The 24,416-nt window shown below is 44.9% G+C and overlaps 1 protein-coding gene across 1 annotated transcript in view; it reads right to left on the bottom strand.

The window, feature by feature from the left end:
* The window catches only part of Stab2 (stabilin 2), a 139,701-nt gene that overhangs the window by 97,323 nt on the left and 17,962 nt on the right, over positions 1–24,416 (bottom strand). The window contains exons 5-14 of the mRNA XM_042693213.1: positions 23,455–23,524; positions 19,693–19,788; positions 15,071–15,196; positions 14,112–14,308; positions 11,542–11,675; positions 8,716–8,849; positions 7,070–7,152; positions 5,302–5,451; positions 3,254–3,397; positions 2,193–2,249 (exon numbers count right to left, since the gene is read on the bottom strand). Of these exons, the coding sequence (XP_042549147.1) occupies positions 2,193–2,249; positions 3,254–3,397; positions 5,302–5,451; positions 7,070–7,152; positions 8,716–8,849; positions 11,542–11,675; positions 14,112–14,308; positions 15,071–15,196; positions 19,693–19,788; positions 23,455–23,524 (1,191 nt within the window). The remainder of the gene's footprint in view (positions 1–2,192; positions 2,250–3,253; positions 3,398–5,301; positions 5,452–7,069; positions 7,153–8,715; positions 8,850–11,541; positions 11,676–14,111; positions 14,309–15,070; positions 15,197–19,692; positions 19,789–23,454; positions 23,525–24,416) is intronic.

Genomic DNA, 24,416 nt, shown 5'->3' with positions numbered 1-24,416 from the left:
CCAACAGTGTACAGCAGAAATGGAAATCATGCAAACAATAGTCTCAAAAAAAGAATATGAAGGAATTAACCTAACGAAAGATGTAAAAGATCTTTATAGCAAAAAACTACAAAAATCCCAAGAAAGAAATCAAAGGACACCAGGAAATGGAAAAACCATCAATGTTCATATGTAGGTAGAATCAATATAATGAAAATGGCCATTTTGCCAAAAACGATATACAAATTCAATGCAATCCCCATAAAAATCCCAATGACATCCTTTACTGAATTAGATAAAACAATCCAAAAATTCATGTGGAACAACAAAAGACCTAGAATAACCAAAGCAATTCTAGGCAAAAAAAAGCAATGTGGGTGGTATCACAATATCAGACCTCAAACTCTACTACAGAGCTATAATAACAAAACCAGCTTAGTATTGGCACAAAATAGACCAGAAGATTAATGGAACAGATTAGAAGACCCAGAAATAAAACCACATACATACAGTCATCCGACATTTGATAAGGGAGTCAAAGACATACAGTGGGGAAAAAATATCCTCTTTACTAATTGGTGTTGGGACAACTGAGCATCCATATGCAGAAAACTAAAAGTGAATCCCTGTTTGTTACCATGCACTAGTATCAATTCAAGGTGGATCAAAGACTTCAACACCAGACCTGAAACCTTGAGACTACTGCAAGAGTGACTAGGAGAAACATTAGAACTTATAGGTAGAAACTTCTTGAATAGAGTCCCAGAGGCACAACAGATAGGAGAGAGACTTGACAAGTGGGACTACATCAAAAGGAAAAGTTTCTGCACAGCTAAGGATGTAATTACTAAACTAGAAAGCCAGCCAACAAACTGGGAGAAGATCTTTGCCATCAATATATCAGACAAAGGCCTAATACCCAATATATACAAGGAGCTCAAGAAACTAACCTGATAAACCCAAACCTGATAAACCAATCACTGCATGGGCAAGGTAGCTAAGGAGAGACTTCTCAGAAGAAGACGTAAGAATGGCAAAGAAACATATGAGGAAATGCTCATCATCCCTGGTCATAAAGGAAATGCAAATCAAAACAACTCTGAGATTCCATCTCACCCCAGGTAGATTGGCTAACATAGTGAATTTGAACAGCAACAAATGTTGGTGGGGATGTGGGGGAAAAGGAACCCTACTGCACGGTTGGTGGGAATGTAAACTAGAATAACCACTCTGAACAGCAGTCTGGAGATTCCTCAAAAAGTAAACATAGACCTCCTCTATGACCCAGCCATATCACTCCTTGGCATCATGAGCCAGGATATGATAAAGACACCTGCACATCCATATTCATTGTTGCACTATTCACAATAGCCAAGATATGGAAACAGCGCAGATGCCCCACAATAGATGAGGAGATACAAAAATGTGGAACCTATACCCAAAGGAATTTGACACGGCCATCAGAAAGAATACAATAATGTCATTTGCAGGGAAATGGATGGAGCTAGAACAAATAGGTGAGGTTGCCAAGATCAGAAATGAAAGACATATGTTCTCTCTGATATGTGGAAATTAGATCTAACATACACTGAGATATGATAACTTATATAAGATCCTAGATACTCACACACAGTAAAACCAAAAGAGGATACCTTTAGGAGAGAAACACAAAGGTACAATGCCTAAGTGCCTCTTCATATTTATGTAAGGAATATACACACTGAAACGAACTCCAAGATAGGGAAATAAGAGACCTCTTTTTTTTTTTTTAGCTTTTGATGATTCTTTCTTCACTCTATGTATGGTGTATTCAAGTGTATATCGTTAGAAGAGTTTAGGCGAGGGTACAGAACTTGAGGGGAAAAAGAGTGGAAAAGTACAGCAGTGGAACTCACTGATGAAAGAGAGCTACACAACTCATGGGTGGAGACAGCTGGGAGGGGCTAGGAGAGAATAAGGAACAGAAGTCACTGTGTGAAAGGAAATGTACTCGTTACCTAACTCAGGTAATTGTAATCCCTCTATACTTCCTCTGTAATAACAATAAAGTACATTAATAATAATAAAGAAATAAAGTTTTATGCCCTGATCAATCTCAAACTAAAAACTTAAGAATTTCTCCAGAAAGTACTTAGACTTTATATAGTCTTGCTAATTTTATAGAGAACTTAAAGAAGCATTTTTTACTTCAGAAATTCAGGAAGGGTACATACCTCCAACAAAGACACGAACTTGCTGTATTTTGGTTGTAACATCATCATGATGGTTTGCTGAAAAAGAGATATTTAGTTTAAAATAAAATGATTTAGGAAAAATGAAAGAAAAAGTCATTGAGGAAAACAGGGATTTAGGAAAGAGCTTATGTGTTATATGTGCATATAAAAGAAACTGGTCAATCTGCCACACATTCTAAAAATGTTATTTTATCCATTGATTGTACCGGGGTTTGAACTCAAGACCTTGTGGCTCTGTCTTTTTTACCTGATGTGTGGTATATTCAAGTGTACATCATTGGCAGGGTTGACAAGTACTCTATCACCTGAGCCACATACCCAGTTCTTTCTTATTTCTTGTTCAGGTAATGTCTCAACCTTTTTTTCCCAGGATGGGCCTTGGGTTGTGATTCTCCTATTCCATCTTCTATATAATTTTAATTAGAGGCATGAACCACCACACCTAGCTTGAATTTTGAGGTAGGGTCTTACTAACTTTTTTTTCCCCCCAGACAAGCCTACAAGCATGATCCTCTCATCTCTACTTCCTACATAGCTGGAATTTTATAGGCTTGTACCATAAAAAGAGGTTAAAACTTATCCAGGATTTTTTCTTTTCTTTTCTTTTTTCTCTTTTTGTTGGTCGTGGGACTTGAACTCTTGGCTGGGCACTGTCCTTCAGCTCTTTAGCTTAAGGCTAGCTCTCTACCAGTTGAGCCACAGCACCACTTCCAGTTTTCTGAGTGGTTTATTGGAGATAAGAGTCTCACAGACTTTTGTGCCCAGGCTGGCTTTGAACCGCAGTCCTCAGATCTCAGCCTCCTGAGTAGCTAGGATTATAGGCGTGAGCCACTGGCGCCTGGCCTATCCAGGCTTTTTCTACTTACTGGGTGTGCCTTTATTGCCCTTTGCATAAAGACTCAGAACTTTATTTGAAAAATAGCAATTCTATCTCTTAGCTTGAGATCTTCCTGGCTGAAGGAAGGGCAAGCACTTCCTTCCAGAATGCAGCCAAGGCAGGCAGATTCGGGTGGGCGTCACTTTTCCCTGAAGTGCCTCACCTTGGTGTTGCTCTCAAACGTGGGCTGTATGCTGTCCATGGCTTGGTCAAGGATGTGTATGAGCCCGTTGGCAGCAACGATGTTCCCCTGTACAATTTGTACCTTCTTTTTGCCCCCATAGAGCTTAAGCCTAAGTTGGCCATCCTAAAATATCAAAGAAAGATAAAGTATTAGTATAGTGTTCTGAAAGGAGCAAGCATTGGTGGACAAAAAGCCAGAAGTCCAGAGTCCTTGGTGCTGCCCTCTTCATGGCTTGTGAGATTCTGAGCAAGTCACGTGACCCAACCAACATGAAGGTGTCTTCTTGGTTCTCTTCATATAGTTTCTGTTAAGGTCAGTGAGATAAAGTTATGTGACTATCAGATATATAACACTGATAAGGTTTTAAAGTGCTCTCCTCCAATGAACTGCAAACTCCAGCTGGGTAGAGCTGTTCCCTTTGCCCTAATGCTTCGCTTGCTTTAGTATACTACACAGAAAAGACACTTGGTACAAGTATTTGCTAAAGGAAAAACTAATTCCTTTTCCTTTCCATGAAACCCTTCCAAGTGGAGACTTAGTAAATATTTGTTCAATGAATAAATGAGCTAATAAGAACCATGTCCTGGGTGTAGGAAGAAATCTTCATGGTCTGATATTGATACATCACTTCATCACTCTATCTATCTATCTATCTATCTATCTATCTATCTATCTATCTATCTATCTATCTATCTATTTATCTGTCTGTCTGTCTGTCTGTATGTCTGTCTGCCTGCCTATCTATCTCTCTCTACGATTTATATATCATCGATTATATTATTTAACTTTTTAACTATATCAATCAATCATCTATCATCTATCTACCACTTATTTACTTATCACCCGTCTATCTTCTGCCTATCTGTCCAACATCTACCTGTCTAACTGTCCATTGTGAGATACTCAATATAGCAGACTGTTAAGGTTAAGGTGGTGGGTTTTGGAGTCAGACAGACTCACATTGGACTCTAGGCTCTGGCACTTACCCTGTCCCACAGGAAAAATGGAGATTCTTGGTGGAACCTTTCTTACAGGCTCTTCTGAGTCTTACATGGGCACAAATAGATTACTTGTCCTGGTGGTTAGCATCGACAGGACTCTTGGTGATATAGCAAACTCAGCTATTAGGCACTATAAAGTAGTGCAGGCCAAAGACATACAACATTTTGTTGTTGAGTCCCTTGAAATTCCAGTCTTGCAAAGGGAAAGGGCAAGATTTTTTTTCAAAAAGAAAACAGCACTAAGGCATTGGCGATCCTAGATCAGCTCCAGTAACCAAAATAAACACGACCCAAATCAAACACCGGGAACCCCCTTTTTGCACCAGCATACCCGTCCCTATGGCATTGGTATTACTCTCTGCTACTTGTCTGACCAACAGGGAGTAAGAAAAGATCACCAATTCCACACATGAATGTCAAGGAGGCTTTGGGCACTGGCTTGACAGACGGCTTAGTCCTGGGAGGGTAACGTGCATCTAGAGTCTGGTCTGGCTGGAAAAACCTTTGACTCTCTACTTGGGTCTGCAAGGGAAAGCAGGAGCAAAGCTTGATATCCTTCTTTTAATTTTATCTCAGTCTGCTGTGAGTAGCCAGTTTGCAGCTACCTGGGATGCCAAGAAAGATAACATCCCGTTACAACAATTGAAGTTACAGTATTCCCCAGGCAACCATGACTTTCTTGGTAAAATCATGACCAGGCCCTAGCGAGAGATGATGATCAACCAAACCAAGCCTCTGAGCACCTCTGACCACCACACCATCCATCCCTTTGGCAGGACTGGTCAGTAACCCTGCATACTGTTAACCCCTGCCCCAATTCTTTCTCTATTGAACACTGGACACTGAAGATGGCTCTGCCTCTTCTTGTGGTTTGCTGGTGCATTATAGGAACGTTTTTCTCTGTCTTCATCCTTCTTGTATCTTAATTTGGCATACCGGGGTGAGGGGTGGAATCTGACACATGGAAGCCTGAGCTGGGCCCTTTTGGCCTAGAACTCCAGGAGTACAATTCTGAGAAATGCTTACCCTGTCTGCACTGAAGATCTCCCCAGACTTCCCAGTTAAGGTGTAGAAGGTGTCTGTGTGGTTCATCTGCTCTGTGCTCATCTGCCCAGCAATGATGTGGAGTTTCACAAAGTACTTAGCAGCCTCTTTATCCATCAAGAGCGCTCTTACCTAAGAAAAGAGGGACAGAGGGCTGGGGTTTGAAAATGTGTTTTATAATGCATCAAAGCCAGGGTACTCTAGGGGCTATCTTTGACCTCTTTCTGATACAGATGGTATTTTCTGAGTATAATCATGGGTGGAGTGGGCCTCAAAGATGGTGGCATTGTGAGGGCTGGAGGCCCTGCCTGGTGTCCTATCATGGGAGCCGCCGCCCTAGACTAAACCCTGACACTTGAATAGAGGAAGAGTGTTAGAATGAAATAGTTTGAAATTTCATGAAAAGAACAAATAAAGTAGATTGATGGACCAAATCTATACTTTTTTTTGGGGGGGGGGGCAGGGTTGAGGTTGGAACCTAGGGTCTGGTATTTTCCAGACAAATGTTCTGCCACTGAAGCCACAGCTCTACTTTTGGCTCTTTGGTGGTTAACTAGAGATAAGACTCTTGCGACTCTCCTGCTAAGGCTTGGCTTTGAACATTGATCCTCAGATCTCAGCCACCCAAGTAGCTAGGATTTCAAGTAAGAACCAACTTTAAATAGAAGAGGAGAGAAATAGCTTAAATAGGGATACAGGTGGGCCCATTGCAACAATGACATGTACAAGATGTTATGTCGAAAAACGAACTTTATAACTTTGGCAGGGAGTGTGGGGGGGAGTGGGTAGGGGGGAAGCATGGGAAGGGATGGTAAGGGGAAACAAAGGAGGAGGCAATAATGCTTGATAAGACATGTACTCATGGGCTGGGAAGGTGGCTCAGTGGTAGAGTGCTTGCCTTGCATGCATGGGTTCGATTCCTCAGCACCACATAAGAAAAGGCCAGAAGTGGCGTTGGGGTTCAAGTGGTAGAGCTCTATCATTGAGCTGAAGAGCTGAGGGACAGCGCCCAGGCCTAAAGTTCAGACCCCATGATTGACAAAAAATAAATAAAGAAATGTACTCATATGCCTCCATCAGAAAGAATGACAATGCCCCATTTGTTAGGAAATGGAAAGGCTTGGAAAAATTATATTAAGTGAAGTAAGCCAGGCCTAAAGAAACATAGGTCCCATGGTTTCCCTTATTTGCAATATCTAGTGTATGTCTGAGTCAAGCAGAAAAGGTCAGATAAGGTGACCCTTATCTGAACCCTAAGATATGTATTCATATGTTTTTTTTCTTTCATGTGATTGTTTCTAACACATTTATAAGATTATTTCTTTGTTGCTTTGTATGTCCCTTCCCCATAGTATAACCCCTGCTTTCACTGTATTTGATGTCGGTATAATTTGTGGAGGGGAAGGGGAAAAACAAATCATTTAAATAGGGATACAGGTGGACCCATTGCAACAATGAGATCTACAAGTCCTTATGTTGAAAACGAACTTTACAACTTTGGTGTGTGTAGGGGTGGGCGGGGAGGATTGGGTGGGGGGGGGGCAGGGGAGGATGGGAAGGGATGGGAAGGGGAAACAAAGGAGGAGGCAATAATGCTTGATAAGAAATGTACTCATTACCTTGCCCATGTAATTATAACCCCTCTGTACGGTATTTTTACAATTAAAAAAAAAAGAATAAAAAGAAGAGGATTCAGCCTGTTCAGGCTCTCTTCATTTGCCCACGCATGTAGGTGATTTTACATACTCACATCAGATGCTTTGAAGGCGCTGTCTGATGGTAGCAGCACTGTGAATGGTCCCAGGCTACTTAGAGGCCAGGCGTATACTTCATCTTAGGCATAGAAACACACATAGGAAGGAAACGCCAATGGTCAGCAGCACATGGAGTAAATCAAGGCAGTACTAGCACTGTGACTGTTTCCTTACTCGTTCTAATTGCTTTGCACAGCCCTGAGATTCAGTACCATGAGGCCTTGGTCCTGACAAGTTCCATATGAGGCACTAAGAGTTTCTCTGCAGCTACAGCCTTGGCTTCCGGGATAGTCTAGAATGAGCTAGTTAGCCATGGCAAGTTCCTCTGACAGCCCCAGAATCCCTGACCTGTGCCTGGCTTTTGGAGATGTCATCCTTTCAGTGAGCAACAACTCTGGGTTCTATCTAAGACCAGCTCAGAAGAGCTCCACACCTAGGCTTGATGCTCGCCTCTTGCCATATTGGAATGTTTATTACTTGAATGAAGGACTTTACATTTTCCACTGGTCTTGCAAATGATGAAACTAGTCTAGTTCATCACTCCAGGGAAGCTGGGCCATCAGGGTGCGAGGAGATGACAGATCACGGCCCAGGCCCATGGTGTGCCAGTAATACTGGGTTCCTTGTAGAACAAGATATGTATACAGATAAAAGATTAATATTATGCCAAGAATGTATGGCAGAGGCTTGCAGATCCTCCTCCATCTGTACCTCCTCCTCTTCCTCTTCTTCCTTCTGCTCTTCTTTGGTAAACCCAAGTCCTTCTGTATGTGCTCTACCGCGTGGGCCAGTTCCTGGGCCCCTTTTATGTTTTGTTGAAATAAAGTCTTGTTAACATTGGCCAGGCTGGCCTGGAACTTGTCACCCACCTGTGTCTACCTCTCAAGTAATTGGGATTATAGATATGCACCATCATGCCTGTGTGTGTGTTTTCTGAGAAGTCATCTTTGGTGACTGGTAAATACTAACAAATTCTGATGATGTAGGGCTTCTGTTAATTGGTCATCTGTGGGGTGTTTTTTTGTGTGTGTTTTGTTTTATTTTGTTAATTGGGCATATTCATGTTTGATGGATGTCTCGTCTAAGTCTATGATTGGTTTTAACTATTCATTCTCAAGGATTTGCAAAATGAGGGCATTTTAAACTCTCACCCTGCCCCAGGGAGCCTGGGATATGACCTAGGTAATTTGTGGCATCAGGACAATAGTTTGCACAACCAAAACCATTCCAAAATTCAAACGATGCCTCCATAGAGCAGGGCCCTAGTCATTCCATCCTCAGTGCTACCTGCCAATCTTTGCTCACCCTCGAAGAACTGACCCATAATGTCAAGGGAAAGGTGAAGGCTCTATTACATAAGTAGCTCTTATTGTTGCTGGTCTGTCGATCTTTGGGAGGCATAGGACCCTAGTCTCAGCTTTCTGCCTACAAATTCTCACCCTGGTAGACCTCTCAGAAAATAGCTGTCTCGTTGGGAGCAGCTGTCCGCTCTTCCCTCCCACCTGCATGGCATCTCCCTAAAAAAACGCCAGCTCCAAGGTATTGGCCTGGCCCATCCCCTTCTGCATCCTGGGTCTTACTGACGCTTTGGCCCCAAAGATGGATGCCCCTGGGGAGGAAGTCTCTATCCATTGCTTCATACCTAGGAGAGAGATGACAGAGGTCAGACTTCCTTGGCATTTTCCTCTGGGCTCAGTGTTTAATTCTCTGAGCCGTTCCATGATATTTCCATAACACAACAAGCCGTCACCCACATAACCTTTCCGGCAAGTGCATCTGTGGAGAAGACGAAAACCACATTCTCAGAGTCTTCGAGCCATGACTACCAAGATTACATAGCCCCAGGCCTCCTTTCACAGCTGGGGAAACAAAGTCCAGATGTAGAGAAGACAAGGCCAAGAGAGGGGTAGACAGTGAGGAGTTAAGAGCTTAACAGAGACGGGGCCTTCCAGAACAGGATGCCTAATAAATCAGGCACATTTATAAACACTAGGTATTTTTGGGAGCTCTCTGCTTGAGTATATTTAAAAGCTCCACAGACCATGTAGCCGGGTGTCCGTGTCTCAAGTCTGTAATCCCAGATACTCAGGAGGCTGACAGCTGAGGAATGCAATTCCAAGCTAGCCTGGGAAGAAAGTTAAATAGACTTTCATCTCCAATTAACCAACAAAAAGCCTTGAGCAAAAAAGCCCAATGCACACACACACACACACACACACACACACACACACACACACACAGAGTACCATACAAATCAGAATCACTTGGAGCGTTTATTATAACTATAGATTTTAGGGGCCTACTGCAGAATTTCAACTGAAACCAGCCTACAGGACAGCAAATTCTCAGAACTGATCAGCTCAGGACATGCTTCCCCACCCACTCCCTTCTAGCTGAGGCCTCTCTGATGCTTCCGCTCACTGAGGAAGTGATCCCTGATCTATACCTTCATGAAGCCCTTCGGGGCAGCAGAAGTTACAGCTGTGATTTTATCCTGATCTGTGTGGTGATGTGACGAATGCTTGCCTCCCCATGCAGCCAGAGCAAAGGTTCCTCATGGCTTTCTTTGTGCTACAATGTGGGCCATAATTGGTAATGAACACTTGTAGAGTAGGGATTGAACTAAATAGACAGCATAGCCAACAGAAATGAGTGCATAACTACTAAAAGTCATCGACATTTTTAGACAATGGTTTCACTACCTAAGAAAGAGTTAAAAGATGTGCCAACCAGTGTTGTGTTGGCAAATGTGGAACTTCTAGCTCTGGGGGTGGGGATGGGGGCCCTAAGTTATAGCACTTTCCAGTTTCCACAGTTTGCCCTCTCAGCTGGGCCAATTTCAGCCCATCAACATGGTAACAGAAAGCTTGTGTGATACCTGGCGGTTTCGTGCTCAGCTGGCTGTGAATAGAGTTGGCTATTGCCAGGAGTAGGAGTTGACAGCTGGCAGAGGTTGACAAGGTACATGGGATGGTGACATTAGCCAGGATACTGGAGATGTGGCTCAGGGTGGTAGTGGGGGATGAGGGGAGAGCCAACATGAGGTAGGAGAATGTTCCAGAAAGGATTGATAGAGGGAGACGGCTGTGACAGGGTTGTTGTGGTCATTCCATACCACGGATGTGACTCATGGGGAGCCGTGGAATTTAAACAGCTCCATCCTGCCCCCTCTCTCCCCCTCCCCCCCCCCCCCCCCCGCATGAATCCAGTTGAGCTTCTAAATATGGTCCCACACATCTCTTTTCAACCAGTTTGTGGATCAAACCGCTCAGAGGGTGCCCCCTTTTGCCTAGAGAGCTGCGGGGGCCTCATACCTTGTCCTTTGGCCCTTCACATGACCTCAAGACATCCTCTTAGTCCTGGTGGGAACTGCTCTTCTCCCCCTTTTTAGTTGAAGAACTATCAGGATGATTAGTTGTGAGCGGGCAGGTGGCAGAGCTGGGTTACAAAGATGGGTGTTTTGATATCAAAGCTCTTTCTACTCCATGCCTAGTGTGTGCACTGACCAGACAGAACACAGTGCTAACAAGATCTGTCTGGGCAAATCTCCGCCCCGATGACCCCTCCATCATGGAAGATAGACAAGGCCTTGGAAAGTGCAGCGGTGCCGTTGGATTGCACCATTCAGTGTTGCCCTGGTTTGGAGCTCACAAGGGGAGCAAGCATGAATCCTCTTTGCAGAGGCTGAGGATCATGAGGGCCAAGTGACACAGAGACAGTCTCAGGAGGTCAAAGGACGTGGGTTCTAGCTTCCGGCCAATCTCTCATTCAAACACAGCTCCCCAGCTTAATAGTTCTAGCCATGTTCTTATGTGGTTCTTGGGTTCCATTTGCTCATGAAATTGTCACCCCCCCCTCCCATTTTGGAGTAGGTATTCTTGTGTTCACTTGTATAGAGAGAAACTGAGGCCAGAGAGGAGGTGTCACCTGCCTAAGGTCATGCTTCTGGTAGGTACCACAGCCAAGCCCAGATCCTTAAACTCCAGATAGTCTTCTCTTTCGACCACATGAGTTGCTTCTGCCTAGGATTTTACATATAAATCTTTTCCTGTTCTGAAACCCGAGTCCAGGAAATACCTTGGGTGCAAAAGAACTTTCTCAGTCTTGTTCACAACACTCACAAGCAACACTTCCTGGACAATAGCAATTGAGCTCCTGCAATAACCATACCAGTTGCTTTCCCATGTGATTTCTCATGTGATTTCTGTTTCCTCCAGCCAACCACGTCAGGCTGGGTCAACATTCTAGAGAGCTCTCATTCTAAAAGAAATAACTGCCGAGTGCCTCACTGATTAAACATAGACTTACTGAGTATCTACTATGCTCCGCGTACTTATTTACTATGTAAAGTAGGAGCAGAGAGATGGCTGCATAAAACACACTTCTACCCCTTGAAGGAAGGGTATCACATTGACTGGCCATCACATCGTCCATTTGGAAAAGATATCGGTGGGAGACTGAAACTTACTTTGTTTGGCCTGGTATGATGGTGGTACAGTTTGCATTCCTGTGACATGGGTTTTTTGATTCACAGATGTTGATCATACTACACCCCACTCCTGGTACAAAATTGTGGTAATGTTCCTTACACTCACAGTGAGACTTCCGGAGACAAGGAAAGAAAAAACAAGTTGTTAATCTCAGCTGCTATTCTTTGTCAATCCATATTTATGTTTATTCTGACATAAAAGGCAACTCGAAGGACTAATATAGTAACTCACACCTGTAATTCTGGTTACCTGGGAGGTGGAGATCAGGAGGCTTATGGTTTAACACCAGCCCAGGCAAACAAGCTAGGGGATGGTTAATTCCATTTGTAATCCTAGCTATGTGGGGAATGTAGGTAGAGGATTATGAGCCAAAGCCAGTCCCAGGCAAAAAACACAAGAACCTATTTGAGAAAATAACTACAGCAAAAGTGGGTTGGGTGTGTGGTTCAAATGGGAGAGCAAGTATGAGGTCTTGGGTTCAAATCCCACTACTGAAAAAAAAAAAGCTAAATCCAACTAAGTCTGAAGTGTGGGCTTAAGGTAAACATTTGCTGAAGTTTCCAGAAATGGAAATAGTGTTTATATATCTTACCTGTTGGGAAGATCATGCCTCTTGTTTATGAAGTTTGACCTTTCAGTTTTTCACCTAACCCTTGACCTCATTAGCTACATAATTCCTGGAGGTCTTTGTTTTATTTCTTTGTTCATTTCTGGTTTTTTAAATTTTTTTGGTCCGGTCGTGGGGCCTGAATTCTGGGCCTGGGCGCTGTCCCACAGCTCTTCAGCTCAAGGCTAGCGCTCTACCACTTGAGCCACAGTGCCACTTCTGGCTTTTTTTTCTTTTTGCTAATGTGGTGCTGAGGAATCAAACCCAGGACCTCTGGCATGCAAGGCAAGTGCTCTACCACTGAGCCACCTTCCCAGCCCTCACTAATTTTTTTTAAATTAAGTTTTTTTATTGTGAAAATACTGTATGTACAAAGGGGTTACAGTTACATGAGCAAGGTAATGAGTACATTTTTTTTTTTTTTTGGGTCCGGTCATGGGGCCTGAACTCTGGGTCTGGGCACTGTCCCCTCAGCTCTTCAGCTCAAGGCTAGCGCTCTACCACTTGAGCCACAGCACCACTTCCGGCTTTTTTTTTTTTTTTGCTTATGTGGTGCTGAGGAATCAAACCCAGGGCCTCAGGCATTGCAAGGCAAGTGCTCTACCACTGAGCCACCTTCCCAGCCCATGAGTACATTTCTTATCCAGCATCTCACTAATGTTTTACTCACTAATTTTGGTTGGTTTCAAACTTGGATTCTCCTGCTGTCTACCTACTGATTGTAGCTGAGATTACAGGCATGACCCATTTTACTTGGCTAAAGATTTTTTTTTTTTTGCTGGTCCTGGAGCTTGAGCTCAGGGCCTGAGTTCTGTTCCTGAGCTTCTTTGTGCTCAGGCTAGTGCACTTAAGCTACAGCACCACTTCCAGATTTTGAGTAGTTAACTGGAGATAAGAGTCTCCCGGACTTTTCTACCCGGGCTGGCTTTGAACCACAATTCTCTGATCTCAGCCTCCTGAGTAGCTAGGATTACAGGCCTGGAGCCACCTGCACCTGGCTAGATTTTTGGATTGTCATGAAGGGAGGAGCTTGGGGCTACTAGAAACCAGGGATGCTATTAAACACATGTAGTTGCCTCCCAATTCAAGAAAGAATTAGGGAGTTCAAAATATTCATATCGTTCAGTTTGAAAAGCCCTGCCCAGCAATCATGTAATGACCTGCTTCTGTGTGATCAATAGGCTTTCTAAGACTTGAAAATCTGCCAGGGGACTTATTTGTAAAGAGACAAGGTCCATTCTTATTTGTTTTTCAGGGAAGTGGGGGAGGGAGTTGGTTGTGGGGCTTAAACCCATGGCCTGAATGCTCAAGGCTAGTGCTTTACTATGTTGAGACACAACTCCACTTGCAGTTTTCTGGTGGTTAATTGGTGATAAAAGTCTCACAGCCTTTCCTGCCTGGGCTGCCTTTGAACTGTGATCCTCAGATTCTCAGCTTCCCAAGTAGCTAGAATGACAGGCATGGGCCACTGGGTGCCCAGCACAAAGCCCATTTTGACTCTTACTGTCAGGGCCTTGTATTCAGGCCAGGCCATGAATTTTCCCTTACAAAGATCTTTATTTGGAGGTGGGTTCTCTGAAGAATGCTACAACTTTTCCCATTGGGTTGCTGATAGACTTGCAGGGGCCCTGTGACTATTTTTGGATGGGGACCCAGTCTTTTCTCCTTCAGGTGCAGCATGACCTCCTTGGTGGGGGTGGGGGTGCGGGTGGGGATAAGCATCTTCCACTGAGCACTTGACTTGCAGCCTATTAAATGCTTGGTGGATGAATGTGCCAATTAAGGACAAGGCCCTCTCCACTGGCTACCTCAGCAAAGCTCTCCAGATATAGGTTGACTTTCATTGGTCAAGGTCATGATGTGACTTGGGAGGCAGAGTTCCACCCCTGGCAGGAAGTTATCCTGGGTGCTTGTAGGAAGCTCTCTACCTCCTTGGCTCACCTGGCCCGGCCCATCGTATTTGCACACCGTTGACTGTGTAGGGCAATTTCCAAAGTGAGTCTGGCAGGGGTCTATTGGCAGGCACACTTGGCCATCGCCATGGTAGCCTTCTTGACAGGAACAACGGTGCCGGTTCGGTCCCAGGTAGGTGCAAAGAGCGTGAGGGTGGCAGATGTTTTGTAAACACGGGTTGATGGCTGGAGAGGCAATGACAGAATGAGATGGGTGTTCAGCTCATCCCAGAACAGGAAGGAAACATGGGCTGGAGGGAAGCCAGCGGCCACAGAGAATCAGAACCACAGAGGCAACTCAAGGGTCTTAAGAAAGTCCCGGTTCATCCCATCACCATTCAGACCACCTCCCAAACTAAACAGATTGACATGTGGCTATACAGGCAGAATCATAGGCCATATTATGTGTGAATTTAATATCAAATAGCATGAAAGAAAGCACTAAGGCATGTAGGATTGATAAGATGCACCAGGCCCTGATCTAAAGCATTTGCCACATATCAACTAATTTAATCCCTACGGTTATATCCTAAGGTAGGGACCATTATTATCCCTATCTGATAGAGGGGAAAAATGAGGGATCAGGCGGGTTAAAGGTCACGTTGTTGATGATAGACGGATATAGGTTGTGAGCGCAGGCACTCTGAGTCCTGAGTTCATCTTCTTCACAGATACACAGTGGAGCTTTCCATACAGGGAATAAACCCACAAAGAAAGCAAAGACAATGTATAGTAGTAAAGCCTATGCCTGTGCTTGGAGAACGTAAGAAGCCGCCATTGAGAATGGCCCATTGAGGATGATCGCATGGTAAGTTTCATGCCTGGTGCTTTTGCTTTATGTCTCAGGGACACAGAGAGCCATGGACGTCACTGTGTTAGTCACTTGCAGGAGGAGGTGCTTTTCCTGGCATGGGTGTGCACGCTGGTGTGCAGGGGAGCTGTACTCACGCTCGCATGTCTCGCCATCACCTTTGTAATTCGGGAGGCATCTGCACTCTAGTTTGCTTTCATCTTCACTGGAGGGGGAACATCTGGAATTTTCTGGGCACAGCAAGGAGGCACACTCAGGGACAGCTGTGTAGACAATTGTTGGGGTATAACACATTAGGAAAATAACTGTTCTAAACCCCTTTTTATTAACAAGTAATTGCGCTGGGCACTGGTGGCTCACGCCTGTAATGCTAGCTACTCAGGAGGTTGAGATCTGAGGATTGTGGTTTAAAAGCCAGCCTGGGCAGGAAAGTCTGTGAGACTTTTATCTCCAATTGGCCACCAAAAATAGCCAAAAATAGAGGTATGAATCAAGTGATAGAGCACCAGACTTGAGTGAAAAATCTGAGGTAGTATGTAGGCCCTGAGATCAAGCCCCAGAACCAGTGGAGGATGAGGGGAGAGAAGTATTAGAGATTCATTGCAACAATTAAGAAAATACAGGTTGATCCATTGTAACAATGAGATGTACAAGACACTATGTTGAAAATGAACGTTACAATTTGCGGGGGGGGGGGGGTGGGGGGAGGAGGGGAGTAGTTGGGGAAGTGGGGAAGGAAGGGATGGTAGGGGACAAACAAAGGAGGAAGCAATAATGCTCGATAGGAAATGTACTCAAAATTACCTTACTCATGTAACTGTAACCCCACTGTACAGTATTTTTACAATAAAAATTGCATAAAAAAACCAAGCAGAAAAAAAGAAAATACAAAGTATGCAAACTTGAAACAAATTGTTTCAATTCTCTCTCCTCCACTCTCTGTCGTATCAAACAATAGAATCCATCTATTTATAAAATTATTATGATTTTCCCCAACAAAATAAAACAAAATAGAATCCTTTTTTTAAAATTTTTGTTGTTGTTTTAGTTCCCATACTGGAGCTTGAACTCAGGGCTTTGCATTCCTGCTTGATTTTTCCACTCAACGTTGGCATTCTACCACCTGAACCATACTCCTTCTTTCAACTTTTGCTGGCTAGTTGGAGCGAAGAGTCACTCAGATCTGGCTGCCAGGGCTGGCTTCGAACTGTGATCTTCAGATCTCAGCCTCCTGAGTAACAAGGATTATAGACATCCCAGAAACATGCCTTAAAATTCGCTAGACAACTGCCCTCCCCTTGTAGGTTATAACAATCTGAATCCCCATTGCTGTTTCTCTGATACCCATGGATAGTTAGTATCTTTTCAATCTGTATAACATAATGGCAGCAACATCAACATCAAACCAGAATAGAACCTCCTATACTCTCGTCCAATCCCAATATGGCTGTGTTTTTTATGCATGATTGTGTGTGGCTCTGTTACCCTCTTCATTTTATTCCTAGTTTCTATTTTTCTTGTTGTGAGTATCATTTGATCCTAGGTCTATTTTTAAAGTTGGGTCATGGCCCTTATATTATTATAAAACTTTATCTGCCATGTGAGTTGTAAATATTTTTGTTCCAGTCTCTTGTTCATATTTTGACTTGACAAAAATATTTTCCCACTTGGAAAGCAATCTGACAGTGTTCTCCATTGGGCTGGCTTTGAGACTGAGACCCTGTCGTACTGAGAAGGCCTCTGTCCCTGAGTCCACCGGGCTGTGGGAGGGGCTGGGAAGAAAGCCAGCTGAGGACACAGAAGTGTCCCACAAACCTGAGACTGGGGTGATTTGCTTCCTGTGCAGGAGGAGAAGGCAGTGGTTGTTTTTTTTTTTATTTTTTATTGTTTGTGGGGCTTGAACTCAGAGTCTGGGCATTGTTCCTGAGTCTCTTTATGCTCCAGGCTAGCACTCAACCACTTGAGCCACAGCACCATTTCTGGTTTATGAGTGGTTAGTTGAAGATAGAGTCTCATGGGGACTTTTCTGCTCTGGCTGGCTTTGAACCGTGATCCTCAGATCTCAGCCTCCTGAGTAGCTAGGATTACAGGGGTGAGCCAGTGGTGCCTAGCAAGGCAGTGGCTATTTTATCTATCTTACTGCTTATAGCACGATATGAGCTTTTAAGAAAATGACTTTACATTGTTGAATTTCAACCTCGCACCACTTCGTTTTTTTTTTTTGCTTTTGGTCATGGGGCTTGAACTCTGGGCCTGGGTGCAGTCCCTCAGCTCTTCAGCCCAAGGAAAATGCTCTACCACTTGAGCCACAGTACCACTTCTGGTTTTCTGGTGGCTAATTGGAGATAAGAGTCTCATGAGATGTTCTTGCCCGGGCTGGCTTTGAACCCAGATCCTCAGATCTCAGCCTCCTGAGTAGCTAGAATTATAGGCGTGAGCCACTGGTGCCTGGCATACTTTGTTCTTTTTTAATGCCTATAACTAAGGCTTCAAATTGGGAATTTGTGCTTCTGCTTGGCTTTTTTCACTCAAGGCTAGAGCTCTACCACTTGAATCATACCTCTACCTCTAGCTTTTTGATGGTTAGTTAGAGATAAGAGTCTCAGAGACTTTCCTGCTGGGGCTAGCTTCAAACTGTGAGCCCCAGATTTCAGCCTCCTGAGCAGATTGGATCACAAACATGAGCTACTGATGCCTGGCAACTTTTCCTTTTGTTGAAGACTAACACTTAGATAAGTGAAGTTAGTGCCACAGGCTGCATAGCCAATGTGTTTACATCTCAGGCTCCAAAGACACCACGTACAACCTTCTCTCTCATACTGGTTGTGGTTACCAAGTTGAGACCAGAAGATTTTTGGTCTTATCTGAAAAAGAATCAAGGATGTACCTAAAGGGAACTTAAGCAGAATGAACATAAAGCACACTCTTGAGAGGAAGAGAGGCAGCTTCAAGAAGCAGCCACTGCCCTGAGAGTCCTTGGATGTGCAGATGTGGACTGGGATTCAGGCATGGGGCAGTCATTTCTGCAAGCTGGGTCACTCCTGGAGATTGGATTGTGTGTCCTTAACTTCTCCCACATGGTGCCTGGTGACTCTTTGGCTATGGATGGTTGTATTGGGACCATTTTCTGCATGTAGCAAGTCAGTGAGACCCGGATGTATGTCACATGTCACTACTTATCAATGCCAGCCAGCTAAGATGTGATTTTTTAAAAATCCACATCAGCCAGGTGCTGGTGGCTCATGCTTGTAACCGTAGCTACTCAAGAGGCTAAACCTAAGGATTATGATTTGAAGTAAGCCCAGGCAGAAAAGTTGGTGAGAAAACCAGAAATGACACTGTGGCTTAAAGTGGCAGGGTGCTAGCCTTGAGCAATAGAGCTCAGGGACAGCATCCAGGCCAAGAGTTCAAGCCCCATGACGAAGGAGGAGGAGGAAGGGGAGGAGGAGGGGGAGGGGGAGGAGGGGGGGAGGGGGAGGGTGAGGGTGAGGAGGAGGGGGAGGGGGAGGGGGAGGAGGAGGAGGAGGGTGGGGAGGAGGAGGGTGGGGAGGAGGAGGGTGGGGAGGAGGAGGAGGAGGAGGAGGAGGAGGAGGAGGAGGAGGAGGAGGAGGAGGAGGAGGAGGAGTCAACATCCAATGCATCCTTCTCAGTTTCCTAATTCCTGAGAGGGCTTTTCCTTTCCTGAGAGATGCTGAAATTTGTCAGTAGAGGGTGCTAGCGGACAGAGCAGGAAGCAGGAAGCTTGCTTTTGGAACTGGGTGCATGGTGTGCTTCTTCTGATGTTTGCTGCTGCGGCCATGGCTTCCCTGTCTGCTCAGGGATGCCATGTATGTCCAGGCTGAGCATCAGCGCTGTCCTTTAGTGACCTTGGATTGTCCACCCTGGATCTGGTGACACCTTGCAGAATACAAAGTGCAAGTTCTCCCTACCCCCAGACACTGAGTGCTGTCCAGTTCTACCCTGCCCTCTGACTTCCTCTGTGTCTTTATCCACCAGCTTGGCTCAACCATGTTGCAAAGGGTGTTCTGGCCTTACCAAGTGACTGTGGCCTGATACTGGCCTATGAAAAAAAAGCTAACTTTTTTCTTGGGGGGGGGCACTACCATATTTCTTCAGCAAGGCTTGAATCTACCCATGGGGGGTTACCACCTTTATGCAGTCCTTGTGCTCCACAAATAGCATTTTTTTCTACAAGTACTCTTCTAGCATAATGAACTAATCTTCATGATAAATTTTCCTTTGGTAAACCATTGTGTTTTCTATCTCTTAATTGGGTCCAGCGTTGTAGATTACTTTGCGAATTTTCTATGGATTCAGATGCTTGGAATCCCATTCTTACTTGCTAGTTTTGTGGCTTTTCCTCTACCCCCTCCCCCGACACCATTATCGTGTCTTGCTTTTGCAACAGGTAATGGCGACAGTGCCGTACGTCCTGTGTAGGTGACTAACTTGTAGCAAGGGTCCCTCCTGTCTGCCTACCCCCAATGTCTACCTCTCCTCCATCTCCCCACACTCTCCCTGCTCAGCCTTCTTGAAGCACAGCTACCTCTGTGCCCCACTACCTCCACTTCCCCTCCCGTCTTTCCTCTTGTCCTTCCGTCTTTCCCCTTTCATTCTCTTAAAAAAATGATGATTTCTTTCCTCCCAGACATTGGATGGAATTTCAGCCCCTTCACCTCACCTCTGCAGAGCCCCAATAATGGGAGCGAGGGCAGATGCCACACCTGCGTTGTCTGCTGAGGAAGCGCACAGGACTTACGTGTGTCACAGCTGGGGCCCGTGTAAGCAGAGTAGCATGTACAGGTCCCATCACCTCCAGACCCATTGTTACACACGCCGTGCACACAGCTACACACTGCAGGCAGAAAATGAGGGTTTGTAATGCGTGATGGAGACCGGAGTCTAAAGATCCCAGACAGCATTTACAGCATTTACAGAGAACACCCCATGAGGTAGATGTCAGTATCATCCTCATATTACAGATGAACAATTCAAGAGGGCTGGTTGCTGCTGTTTCTGACTTAGCAAAGCACATAATCTATGGTGTTGCAAACAAGTGCTGGGGAGCAGTCAAGCTGAGGGTGGAGATAACTGGATTGAGGAGAAGGGCCTCAGTAGGAATGCTTCTTATATGGGATTTAATAGAAAAGATTTTACTAAAATTATTGCTGCCAGGCCCTGGTGGCTCAGGCGTATAATTCGAGCTACTCAGGAGGCTGAGATCTGAGCATCACGGTTGCACAGGAAAGTCAGTGAGACTCTTATCTCCAATACACCACTCAGAAAGCTGGAAAGTGATGCTGTGGCTCAAAGTGGTAGAGTGCTAGCCTCGAGCAAAAGAGCTCAGGGATAGTGTCCAGGTGCTGAGTTCAAGCCCCAGAACCAGCATATAAGCAACAACAACAACAATAAAACACGTTGACCTAACTCTTCCATAGTTACAGATTCTGACCCAAGCACTAGGTATACAAACCAGTAGCTAAGAACATCTCTCTTCAAAGAGCTCAAAGGGTTGGGGGAAGCAGACCCTAAAAGATTGAGTGACAGAGCTGGTTCTTTTGCCATGCAGCCTGGGGGAGAGTCGAGGAGCCCCTTGGGGACTGAATGGTGAATCACACTAAGCATGTGTGCTGTCCTTGTCAGTCAGATTGTTTTGCAGCTGCATGTGCTGGATTGACTGGCCTGGCTGGGACAGGCTTTCTAAACCTCTGACATCACGTTGCTGAGCTTACCAGCTACTGCCACAAAAGTGTCCTTGAGAAGGAGATGAGTCAGAGGCATTCCTGCTGGTCATGGAAAACTGTTGGTCTTTGGTCAGCAAATCTCAGTGAATCTCTAGAAACAGTGTGACTCTAGCCAGTGTGACTTGAAAGTCTCTAAAGCCACTCTGGTCACCTAGACCACAGCCTGGGTCAGAGCGAGCTCTCCCATCTGGGGTAAAGGGATGGGGAGAGTCTACACCATATCATAATTCTTGCTGCCTTCCCTCCCAGCTCCTGGAGGGGTGGGTCCTAGACTCACCCCTCAGACTTCCTGTGTGCTAACTGCCCATTAGGGACAGAACAATGCTGTGTGTTGGGCCAGGGTCTGCTGACAGACACCTGGGGTCACATTTTGCCTCTGCCTCCATAATAACTCTGTGGCCTAAAGTGACCTCTGCTTCTTCACCTGCACATGAGGCCACTAACTTAGAGGTGTATCCAGGAGCCGAAGAGATTATGCTTATGATGTCTCTCTGCACACGGTCCAGCACACAGAGACTGTCTAAACAACTGTTCTTATTACTAACACATGGTTGTGGGATTTACTGGGGGTCTTGTTAGAGAAAGGGAGGCTTTATACACTGCCTAGCAGGGAGTGCGGCCTGTAGCGGTTTAGGTACTGGTAGCAGAGAGGAAAACACTTGGCTGGTGCAGCTCTGAGTCACCTCTGGCTAATACACTGGGAGGAGAGTGCTCTGGCAGTGGGGCAAAGTCAGTGTTAAAAATAGACTATGCCTAATAAAGCTGTCCCACTTCTAGGCAAGAGTGGCACCATGGTAGACAAGGCAACACTGGCACCCAGTGGACACCTGGCTGAAAGCGCCTGCAAGCTCCTTATGTGCTTGGTGATAGGAAATGTCTCCATCCATCCTTCTGTCCATCCATTCACCCATCCATCAATCTATCCATCCATCCTTCCACTCACCTACCCACCCACCCATATACCATCCATCATCCATCCATCCATCCATTCATCCATCCATCCATCCATCCATCTATCCGTCCATTCAAATGTTTCTCTTCCTTTTGGGAGTTAACAAATAAGAAAAATAACCACCACCCATCCATCTACCCAACCATTCATCCATCCACCCACCCACCCATCTACCCATCTATCCATCCAGCCACCCATCATTTCTCCCATACATCCATTCATCCATCTTAACCTCTATCAACTGATTTAATGGTTGCAAGCTAGCAGATCTAGAGCTGACAGCTAGTCTGAGTCTGTATCCAGGGCTCTGATACTTCCATGTACTACCTCTTGCAATTGTGCTTTTGAGTCAGGACAGCATTGCTGAAAGGTTACTAGGTATGGGAATGTGCTCTTAGAAGAGATTATTCTGATTCTTTCATTATTAGTACTAGAGAGAGGTTGTTACAAATGGGCCACTCCCATTCCTCCAGTGATCTCTCATACTCTAAAACTCCAGCCATACCATTTATTATGATGGGATACAGTCAGGGGACTTTTCCAGAGCCAGATATATGCTGTTTGGACCTGTTCTACCTCCAGAATTGTGAGCTACACAACCCCTACCCCACCTTTTTAAAAAAAAAATCAGTCTTGGGGCTTGAACTCAGGGCCTGGGTGCTGTCCCTGAGTGCCTTTGCTCAAGGATAACACTCTACCACTCTGAGTCACAGCTCTTCCACTGGCTTTTGACTGGTTAATTGGAAATGAGACTCTCATGGGGACTTTTCTGCCCTACCTGGCTTCAAACTGTGATCCTCAGATCTGAGCCTCCTGAGTAGCTAGGATTACAGGTGTGAGCCCCCAGCACCTGACCAAACCTCTTTTCTTTCTTAACTATTCTGCCTCAAGTATTTTTGTACAGCAATGGGAAATGGATTAAGACACCTGGTATTTTAAACAACACAAACATATTGTCATCAACAAAAAAACCATAGTGGTAAAATCAAGCATTAGGATGCCTGTGCTCCTTTCTCCCATTACATCACTTGTACTGAGTTGATTGCCTCCCTCTCCACATTTAAAACCACTTGCGATCATGTGGAACCTACCCAGATAACCCAGGACATTGTCTTATTTTAAGGCTGGCTAGTGAGCAAACTTACTTCTGTCTGCTACCTTAACTGCACCCCCCCCCCCCCTTGCTATGTAAGGTCAGACATTCCCCGGCCTCAGAGATTAGGACTTTTGCATTAGAAGTTATTCTGCTACCCCTATAGTGGTTTGTTCTCTCTTTGAATAAAATAACTCCAAGATGCTGCACCTGTGCAACCTCTCATACTCCAGTGTCTGCTGGGATAGCTTCCCAATACAACGGAATCCTCGTCTCATGGCTTATTCCTGAGCGCACCCAACATAAGAAGCCAGTCTCAGGTCTGTTCGTTGAAACTGAAGCCATCTGCATACTGTAGGTGTTTATTTATTTGTGAAATCCCAAAAGGAAGGGGGACAAATGTGGTGGTATCTATGGCAGATCTAGACTGAGACCAGGATCCAAAATGATCTGAGAGAAGGGCTCTCCAGGCAGGAACAGGCAATACTAGATCCTGGAGGCTTGGGGAGGAAACAGGATGCCTCGCAGGCAGGCCAGAGGGCATTCCCGGCAAGTGCTGCCTGCAAGGACTGCAAACACAGCACACTACGCATCTCTCTCTTGAGCAGTGAATTGCAGTTTTAACATGGTTGTCAGCTTCTGGTGTAGACTTGTTTCTGTGTAACTATTCCCAAGGCTGACCGTCTCCACCCAACAGTGATCTCTGGGGGATCACACAAAAATCAGACCTACCTGATGAACAGTTGGGTCCAAATAAGTTGTCATCAGCACACATTTCACAGGCTGTCCCACCAAACCCCTCCTGCAAAACACCCCAGGTGGGTAACATGAAACCCAAGGTCACCTTGAGTAAAACTCCTCTCTCTGTTACTCAGGAAACCCCTGGGCCTCCCATGAAGAAAGCTGCAGAACTAAAGATAGAAAGTTCTAAGAGTGACAGTAATTTCTCCCCAGGGTAGAATGGAGCTGGGTCTGTTTGGTTTTGCCTTTGGGAAGGAAGTGGAACTCAATCCCAGGCACAAACATTGCTTTGTGTTTAAATCCTCTAAGGGCACACACTTGCAACCAGTCACTTTCATGAAATAAAAAGAAATTTTCAGTTGGCACATCTGGTGGTGGGTCAAGGATGCCAAAGACAGCAGCCAAGGGCCCACCTGTGGACCAGCAGGGTGATTATTAGTAGTCACAACTTCTGTATAGCTTCACAGAGTATCTTTACATATACATTTTATGTTATCTTCAGTCAATATCATTGATGGTCTTTCAGACCCAACAATGCTGTGGAGATATTAATGAACCTGCCTAGAGGTCCTCAGCCTTCACAAGATGTCGTTTTATTGTTGTTCCAGATTTAAGTTTTTAAAAATTTAGTTTAGCTAAGATCACTACTCTTGAAGACTTTTAATACGTGGATATGTTTAAGGATGGTCAACAGGAAGGAAGGGGATGGGAGAATTGGGAAGAGGGAGAATGCTCTTCTTTTTGAATATTTTTTCCATCTTCTCTGTTGATCTATATTTTTCCTATTGGCTTCTATCAGTTATATGGGTGGATTATGATGAATTCCAATCAATCTCAATGCCTGCACGTGTCACTTCAAGAAATAACGGCTCCAGCAGTTTTCCTCATCCCATTTTCCTAGTTGCAAATAGTCTATTTTGGCAGTATTCAATCTTCTTTATCCTCCCCCCCGC

This window comes from Dipodomys spectabilis, unplaced genomic scaffold, assembly GCF_019054845.1.
Source record: "Dipodomys spectabilis isolate Male_0828 unplaced genomic scaffold, ASM1905484v1 ptg000163l, whole genome shotgun sequence".
Lineage (NCBI taxonomy): Eukaryota > Metazoa > Chordata > Mammalia > Rodentia > Heteromyidae > Dipodomys > Dipodomys spectabilis.
The sequence above is the reverse complement of the archived record's forward strand: the minus strand, read 5'-3'. Positions and strand labels throughout refer to the sequence as shown.